The sequence below is a fragment of the Amphibalanus amphitrite genome, unplaced genomic scaffold (assembly GCF_019059575.1).
Source record: "Amphibalanus amphitrite isolate SeventyFive unplaced genomic scaffold, NRLGWU_Aamphi_draft 000110F_arrow, whole genome shotgun sequence".
Taxonomy (NCBI): domain Eukaryota; kingdom Metazoa; phylum Arthropoda; class Thecostraca; order Balanomorpha; family Balanidae; genus Amphibalanus; species Amphibalanus amphitrite.
This window is the reverse complement of record NW_024881605.1, coordinates 558,308-567,040: the sequence shown is the minus strand read 5'-3', so window position 1 is coordinate 567,040 and position 8,733 is coordinate 558,308. Positions and strand designations below refer to the sequence as shown.

The 8,733-nt window shown below is 45.5% G+C and overlaps 1 protein-coding gene across 1 annotated transcript; it reads right to left on the bottom strand.

Moving 5' to 3' along the window:
- Positions 1-2,621: 2,621 nt before the first annotated feature.
- On the bottom strand, positions 2,622-4,061 carry LOC122380952 (zinc finger MYM-type protein 1-like). The gene has a single exon (XM_043364602.1). The coding sequence runs from the start codon at positions 4,059-4,061 to the stop codon at positions 2,622-2,624; it is 1,440 nt and encodes a 479-aa protein (XP_043220537.1).
- Positions 4,062-8,733: the final 4,672 nt, after the last annotated feature.

Below are 8,733 nucleotides of genomic sequence, written 5' to 3'. Positions count from 1 at the left end.
GGGAGTGGTGAATGTGTGTAAGGGCGATGATAGGCCGATTCGTCGATTTTTATTTATACTATTATCCTTATTATATATTCTGATCATTTTGTTTATGTTCAGGAGTTTTTTCTGTTGATTCAACATCAAAAACGGTGTGTTTTACTGTTAATGCAAGTGCCATGTTGATATTGAAATTGGGTTACAATTCAAATTCAACATTCACCGGTTTTTCTATGGCATGTTGTGCATCATATTATTGGTAATGTGAACATAGGTACTCCATACACTGCTTCTTTTGGGTATATATTAATGTTACACCTGATTTTACTTCATTTCACCTTATATGTTCTTGCAGGAACAGTTATCACACCATTATTGTGCAAAAATAAGGGTGGTGTTTCGCGGCACTCTGCCAGCCATTTTTGGCTTACATAGATACATCAACAAGCCTATACCTCCAACACTACCAGAGGTTGACGCTAGCTCACGGAATGCGCTGGCAGCGGCTGGCAGCGCGCCCATGAAATACAGCCAGGGGTTTCCTCTGTAATGTCATTGTTGTCTAGGTAGATGGGTCTTCATCAGTTGTTAACAGCTACAAAAATTGGAATGAAAAATGTGGAGGTATTATGAGCATCAGCTAAACAGGAAAGAGAATTCGGCTACAGCCCATCTTGCAACGCCTCAATGAAATTTCACGAGAAACTTAAATTAAGGGAGCAGCTACATAACTGAGGTAAAGCCCATAAATCCTTGTGTATTTACCTACACAACTGAGGTAAATCCACAAGGCACCTTGAATTCAAACTATGAAGTGACTCCAAGCGAAATATAGCAGAAATTGGGACTTAGTGGAGCTTAGAAATAATCTGCTTAGTGCTGGATGAATGTTTTCACTTAAAATGAACACCACCATATTCAAGTCATGAAAAAAGTGTTGAGTAAGCATAAGCTTGTAGCATAAAAGATGTTTGTGAAAAGTCACTAGATTTTAAAGTGTTAGTCTCTGCACATTGATTCTCTGATTGTTTGAATGATGAAGTCTCTGCACAGTCTCTGATTGACTGAATGAACTCTGCAGTCACATCACAATAGTGAAATTCATGGGAAGATTTTATTTGTAATAAAAGAAGGTAATATTTTGAGTTGATTTTTCCTATTCTGTGAAGACCATAGCATGTCTAACAGCATTCCAAACAGGGCATGTCAAAGGTTGGATGGATCTTGGGATTTCCTTGAATTGTGTTTACCATATGTTGTTTTTTATTCAAAGTTATTGTAAAAGCCAACCAACTTTTACAACATTAAGGATCATACTTTAGCTTTGGAAACAAGACATATGTATTATGTAGTCTACATAGGTATCTATGGTTATGCTGATCTTGTTTTCCAGAGTCTTTGATTATCACTTTATTTCATTCACTTTTGATGTAGTGAAATCCATGATCATTTTAATGACAAGCTACATTTGAAATGTATTGTTGCTCCCTTTTTTACCATGCATATTTTTGTGTCTTGTGAGGTCTCATATAGGAATAACAAGAGCAGTAACATGCATTGTTTGCTTGTGTTGTCATAACTTTGTACAATATTTCCAGCTTTATAATATGCAGTTACCAGTCACATTGGGCATCACATATATATATTTTTCCTGCAGGAGGAAAGACACATGACTCATGTTTGTGCTCCTATCACTTAACCCCTGGGGAATCAGTGCCTACACCCCTTGAGTATAATGGTCACCAAGGGGTGCTGTCCTGACATGTTCACTTTCTGTGCAGAAGGTTAGAACAAACACCATGTGTGTCATTTAGTTGCATATATAATACCTTAATGTTAAGTCTGTATAAAGTCTGAAGTCTGTAGCCACTCTTAATCCTAGTTTGTCATTACCTTAATCTAGCCTGGGTGTATATTTTGCCGTGCTTAAAGCACGGACTGCGCTACGCCCCGGCACGGCGGCCGGGGCACCTCCCCTGGAAGAAAACGGCACCGGGGAGGGGGGACGGACGGCGAGGAGCCGGGGAAGGAGCGCGGCACCGTCACCCCACAAGCCGCCCGCAGCACCGCCGTTATTCTTGTGCCTCTTGGGCGCCGCCGACGCCCTGCGGATGGGGAGCGCATCCATGGGTGTAGAAACGTTTTCAAGGTTGGTGTGGAGTAGGGTCGCACTCGTATCCATATGCCACGACCCGGATTGGTTCATGCTTTGTTATATGTGCCTAGTCATCGGTGAAAATGTGCACGATTGTATTCTGCTTTTTCTACTGGATTCACATATGTGCATCTTGCCTTTTTCTATAATTAAGGCAATTGTAACAATAAATAATGTACCGATCAGCTTATGTAAATATGAAAAGGCATGAACGTTCAACTCTGTGACCTTTTTTACATTTATTTATTACACATATCGTGCTTCGAACTATCACAGTCAAACATGTCGGCCCATCAGGGCATCGGGCGGGAATAGTCATCCGCCTCACGCCTGGCGCCAGTCCATCTATAGACTACAGTCTACACCATGAAACGCTGGCCCCGGATTGGTTTCTGGCTGATGAAACCAGACAGGTTCCTGGCCAGCTGTGCGACATAGGCCGACTCAACCTCACCGGGATAGGCCGCAGAGCGCACAGACTAGTCTACACCATGAAACGCTGGCCCCGGACTGGTTTCTGGCTGATGAACACCCTGGCCAGCTGTGCGACATCGGCCGACTCAACCTCATCGGGATAGGCCGCACAGACAGCCGTGGCGTTTAGACGCCGCTGGCTCATGGTCGTTCGGAGCCACGTTTTGATCCTGCGCAGGAGTGAGAAACTGCGCTCTGCGCTGCACGAGGTAGCCGGCGCAGTGAGCAGCATCTTTACCAGTTGAACCACTTCTGTCATGATCGTCCTAGCACTTACGTCCGAAATCAGGAGTTCCCTCACGTCCTGTAGGCAGCTCAGTTCGATGCCGCGCGTATGGGCATAGTCCTGAAGAGTTTCCACATGGGTTCGAAGTCGCGCCGGATTTAAGTCAAAGAATGTCGCAGTGTCGTTGATGAACTCTCCATCTTCAGGTGCCACCAGGCATCGCTCTGCGTTTGCTAAGGTAGCCGCATCAGTGCTGATCTTGAAACGCTCGTTAAGCGACGTGCGGACTGCATCTACGCCCTGGTAAAAAACCTGCCGATAGAGGTCCTTGGCGGTTTGATGTCTGTGTGGCGTGCTCCCCTCGTCCAGCCTCTTTGGAGGTCTCGTGGCTCGGGGTAGGACTGGCTCCTCCACACCTGCTTCTGTGGCAGCATCAGTGACCTGGCACCAGAACCGATCGAAGTTGTCACGTTGCGCCTCCAACGTTGTCTCCAGAGTGCCGACCATAGACAGTGTCTGCTGCAGGCTGAGTTTCGGCCCCTGTACGGCTCTGGTCACTGGAGTGACTAGGTCCAGGAGCTTCAGCGCGAGTGAAGCCGCGAAGTAGAAGCGAAAGCATGACATGCTTCTCGCAAAACCGCTCGCCGTGCTCCGAGCCTCTGGCCGGGATTCGCGGTCACTGGCTAGTTCGATTAGGAACTCCATGATCGTGACATAGTTGTTCAGAACTGATCGCACACACGCGTCACGGCAAGTCCATCGCGTCGGGCACAACGGCCGCAGAGCCGTCGCGCCGTCCTTTGCCGAGAAGGCCGCCAGCCGCTTGGGTGAGTCGCGCAGGTATTCGACCATCCGACCCAGCTCGTGCAGACCGTCACGAAGTTCACTCACTTCGGCAAACGAGTCCTGAACCACAAGATTCATGCGGTGGGCTGCACAGTGAACGAAGAGCGCCTTTGGTTGATCAGCTTTAATGAGGGCCTGGAGACCACTGAAAGCGCCGGACATGTTTGCCGCTCCATCATAGCACTGTGCCCGCAACTTGTCCATATCCAGCTGACAGCGCGTCACTACGTCACAGACGACTTTATGAAGCGTAGCCGCTTTCGTGTCGGGCAGTTCATAGAGGCCAAGGAAATCTTCGAACACCTCCAGGTCGGGTGTCACGTACCTGACGCAAATCGATGCCTGTTCGCGCCGACTCAGGTCTGCTGTCTCGTCCATTATGATGCCGTATGCTTGGCAGCTCCGCACTCTTTTTAGAATCGTTTCCTGTATGTTGTTGGCATACAGCTGCAATATTTCGTTTTGAATGTCAGGCGACAGGTATTTGACCCCCGTTCGGTTCATCCAGGTCTTCAGTCCCGGCACGTAGCTTTCCATTCGTCGGAGCATTCGACGGAGGTTGCCGGTATGCTCTTCACGGCGACGAAACGCGATGCCTTGCCCTGCTAGAAAGCCAATGGCGTCGATGATGCAGGTCAGTCCCACTCCAGCCTCTTTCAAGCTCTTCGCTGTCGCGCTGCTCACCATCTGCATCAGGTTTGATTCTCCTTGCCCTTTCTCCACTGTGACGAGGCTCTTCATGGCAGAGACATGCGTCGTTGTGGTTTCGTGTTTTTTAAGGCGCAGCGGTCCGTTTTTCCATGTCGCAAAACCTTCCGTGATGAAGTTCGCCTCGCGACGGCGCTCAGAAAACAGAAGGTTTTTGGCCTCGGCTTCACGGCAGATACTGCAGAATATCTTATCTGCTACGGCATCATACACAATCCAACCAAATTCGCGCTTCCACTTCGCACATAGCTGATAGTGTTTGGAGCTCGGACCACGGGCTACGGCTGACTGATTCTCTCCTATGGCTGCTGAAGTTGGTGTCTGTTCCACTAAGGAGCTGGTAGTGGCAGCTGACCCCGCTGAGGCGATAGAGATCGGCACATGCTCTCCAGGGGATGAGGAGTTGGAGCCGGACTGCCGAGAAGGAACAGGCTGACCATCAGGCTCGCTGATCGATGAATGGCCCTCTGAACAGGATGGCTCCTCTGAGATGGTGTCACAAGCCATAGAGTGGTCGGATCTGGTGGGATTGGGCTGCTCCTGGCTCAGGTTGACAGGATTCCTAAAACAACAGAGCATTGTGTGAAGAAAGGATCTTTTAGCATCTGAGAGGACATCATGAGGTTGAGCATGTAAGTCGTAACTTTTATATGATGGTATCAACTATATTTGCATTTCTTGTTTTTCTATACTTCTCTTATGCATGTAAGCCTTATGTAAGCATTCTGCATTAAATAAATATGTTTTATGGAAGGAAATCCTGATCAATTTAGTAGAATACTTTCACACAATAAATAACAACCAATCTTCTTCAATTTGGAACATGGTGTTAAACAGTGGACTGATAAATGATTATTCATTATACAAGAAATATTGCCAAAATCTGCTAAAGATTTTGAGTGATGGCCAAAAAACCAGGCCATGTAAAGGACATATACACAAATGATGATACCAGGAACATAATAAAAGAGGAAAAATTTAATATAATATAGCAGATAAACCAGCAATGAAGTTGAAGGGATGATTTTCAAAGCATTTAAAGTTTATAATATCTGCAATTGACTGCGAAACAATGTCAAAAACTTGGTCAACCAAATGCACAGTGCATATGGTTGACCAATGACAACGCTCAAGATAGGTACTTGATGTGAAAGTGATGGTTTATTTCACTGTCAAGTACCAAGCGACAAAGGCAGGCATCACTAACACAACATGACATTGTGAAGTCTCAAAACATTAATGGAAATACACAATGTGTAGGCTGTAGCTCATAAAGTTTAAAACTATCAGTTCTATGAAATTTCAGGCCAATCAGTTGGATATCAATGTAATAAAGCCTTCTCCCCACTACAGCAGGCGCAAGCATATTGTTCATCATGTGCATACCTCCTACAGGAAGACTTTCTGCTGATTGAGTGAGTACAAATATAAAAACCAGACCAAGAGTATTGTAGATTAAAAATATGTTAGCCATTCAAGAAGATACTCCATGGACTCCATGGACTGCGCAAAAACTGCCTTATATAAAGCTGATAGAATGGGGGCAGCCAGAGCTGAGGTCTAGGGTCATTCATCTTATAAATCATACTATTATAGGTACCCATTTAGCATGTTGTTTAAGATGTTAGGAGTGCATAATTCCACTTTTCTGTTGCATTTATGATGCAGAGGGTGAACCGTGAAGTTTAAATGAAATATATATGAATGATGAAACAGCAATTAAAAAACACACCAGTTTCCAAATCACTGCTGGTTATCCTCCCTGATGTAAATGTGAGTTATGAAATATTTAAGAACATAAGACTGCAATGAAACATAACACCATGATTCAAGAATAACCTTGAAAATATTATTTCATTAGCTCAGATACAAGGAATCAGCAAGGTACCTACCTAATAACTCTGATGCAAGGACAGCAGTAGCCATTAAAAATTGATAAAAATGATGTTTGCATTACCTATATATAACATTTCATCATGCAGTTGCGCTAGGGTCATGGCAAGTTCAAAAGCCATGGCAAGTTCAATTATTTGAAAAAAAATTGTTTATCAAGTACATACAAGCAGCCTTGTGCCTACCTAGCCATAGCCATACTGATACAAGCCATAGTTTTTCTCCTGTGTCGGTATACCAAATAACCTCAGTCCCACTTTATGTTGGCTCAGGTCTCAGCATTCACAAATAACTAAGCTCTAGGTTTACACTTATCAGCTAAGTTGTGGATATGTATATGGAGTTATGGAGGATAATGACTAATGAGCTAGGTTAGACGAACCCGTTAAGGAGGCCATGTGGTCCAGGTATTTGATGCTTATATGCCAGGCAACATAGTAACGGGCTGGATGACATCTATCTATCTAGCCCAGTGATGCATGACATAGGTACATGGCGTGGCAGGGACGCGGGAAGTGCACAAAAGTTGGGGGGGGGGGCAGAACAGATTCAGCGAAACTTTCGTCTTACTTTGTGGGGAACCCATCCCCCCTCCCGGCAACTCTCTATGCATTTTTGAACTCCTCTCGACCTGAGAATCGATTGCTGTATTTAGTTTCATCTTTAGAGAAGAAATGTACATTTTAGGAAAATTTTCGGCCAAAAGTTGGGGGGCCCAATGCCCCCTCTGCCCCCCCGGTTCCCGCGTCCTTGTGGCGTGGCGCGATATATTGATATAGGTACTTACTCTGCTGGTACTGGTTGGGTTTCGCGGCTCCCAAATCGCTTCTTGAAAAAGGAATCCAGTGTTCCCTGTCGCCTACGCTTCATGATACCCGACTTTTACGCCCACGTGTGCCGCTGGCCGCGTGCCAACACGTGCCCTATATATGGCCTTGAACACGTGCCAACAACAGTCTTGCCAACAGCAAGCATTTTTTGGCGCGGTGTCAGGTGAATCGCTACCAAATTTACCAAATATTTCTCAGATCGACTGTCCTATGCTGGCTTACACGATGAAATATATTGTAAAAAATAATTATTTTCAACTGAAATTTCATTTTCTTCAGCGACGGGCAATGCCCTTAATAAGATATTTGCGATGTCGTTCAAGTTGTTTACTAGCTTTCCATCAGCCATAAATTTTTCCAATCTGGCAGCGTAAAGCTTCGCCTTTTCTGGCGTTTTTGAGACGATTGCATAGCCATATCTGGCCATATCATTTTCAATATTGAGACAAAGGGTCAGGTCAAAAAGCAAGACCCTATATGTCAAAAAGGGTGCTTCTACATTGTGCTTGATTGTGTTTAGTTTTGCGGTGTGTTAAGCACATAAGCCTTTGACTTTTGTAAGAAGGAGGTTGATTTCAGGCTGGTATTTCAGGCTAAAGCACCGTGGCTGGCATGGCATATTGTATAAAGGGAAGGCATCTATTTCTGAGACTGAGAGTAAGCTAAAAGGTAAGAGGCTGAAAACTCTAACTGACTGGTACAGCCGAGTTTCTTAATTTTCATACTTTTCAATTTGGGCAGAAATTATATTGCATGTTAATTTTTTAACATCAATTGAAATGCTTTCATTATTATATTTGTCAAATGCCAGTACTGTAAGCTGGAAAGAAATGATGATTTCAATGTGATAGTGGCAATATCTTGCTTGTTCAAGCTTGCGCCATTGACCAATGACCATTGTATTTATTTAGGTTGTGATGGCCCCGGGTAGCAAGGGGGACATAAGATAAATAATGAGAAATATTTTAAGCATGGAAACTTCAAGTCTTATATATGAATTCTACTTTATCTGTCTGCATGCTAGATTGTTCAATTTAAATATTAAAAGTAATTGCTCTTTCTTGTTTCTTCATTTTGGGTCCAAATAAGCTGTTGATGGTGAGTAAAAGAACAACCTAAAGTTGGTGTGGAAATTCCACACCAACTTCAAAGTTGGTGTGGAGCACTCCACACCAAGTGAATACAAAGTTACGCCCATGAGCGCATCCCAGACGGGCGGGAGCCGGGAGGGCCGCCCGCGCCATCCGGCCGGCGAAGCAGCAGCCCGGCCAGGCGCGGCGGGCGGCTGGGTGGCGGCCGGACTGAGACGAGTCCCGAGTCGCTCCATGTCTCTGTCTCTTGCGAAACTAGTACCGCCGCCGCCCAGCCTTGATGGGTCACTACGAGGAAAAGGCGAGCCCGCTCCCAGTACCTGTCGTGGAGCTCCCGCGCGCGGGCACGCCGCCTCACCGATGGCCCCTGGTCTTTATCTCTCTCTCTTTTTTTTTCTCTCTCTCTCTCTCTCTCTCTCCTCTCTCTCTCTCTCTCTCTCTCTCTCTCTCCTCTCTCTCTCTCTCTCTCCGTCTCCGTCTCCGTCTCCGTCTCCGTCTCCGTCTCCGTCTCCGTCTCCGTCTCCGTCT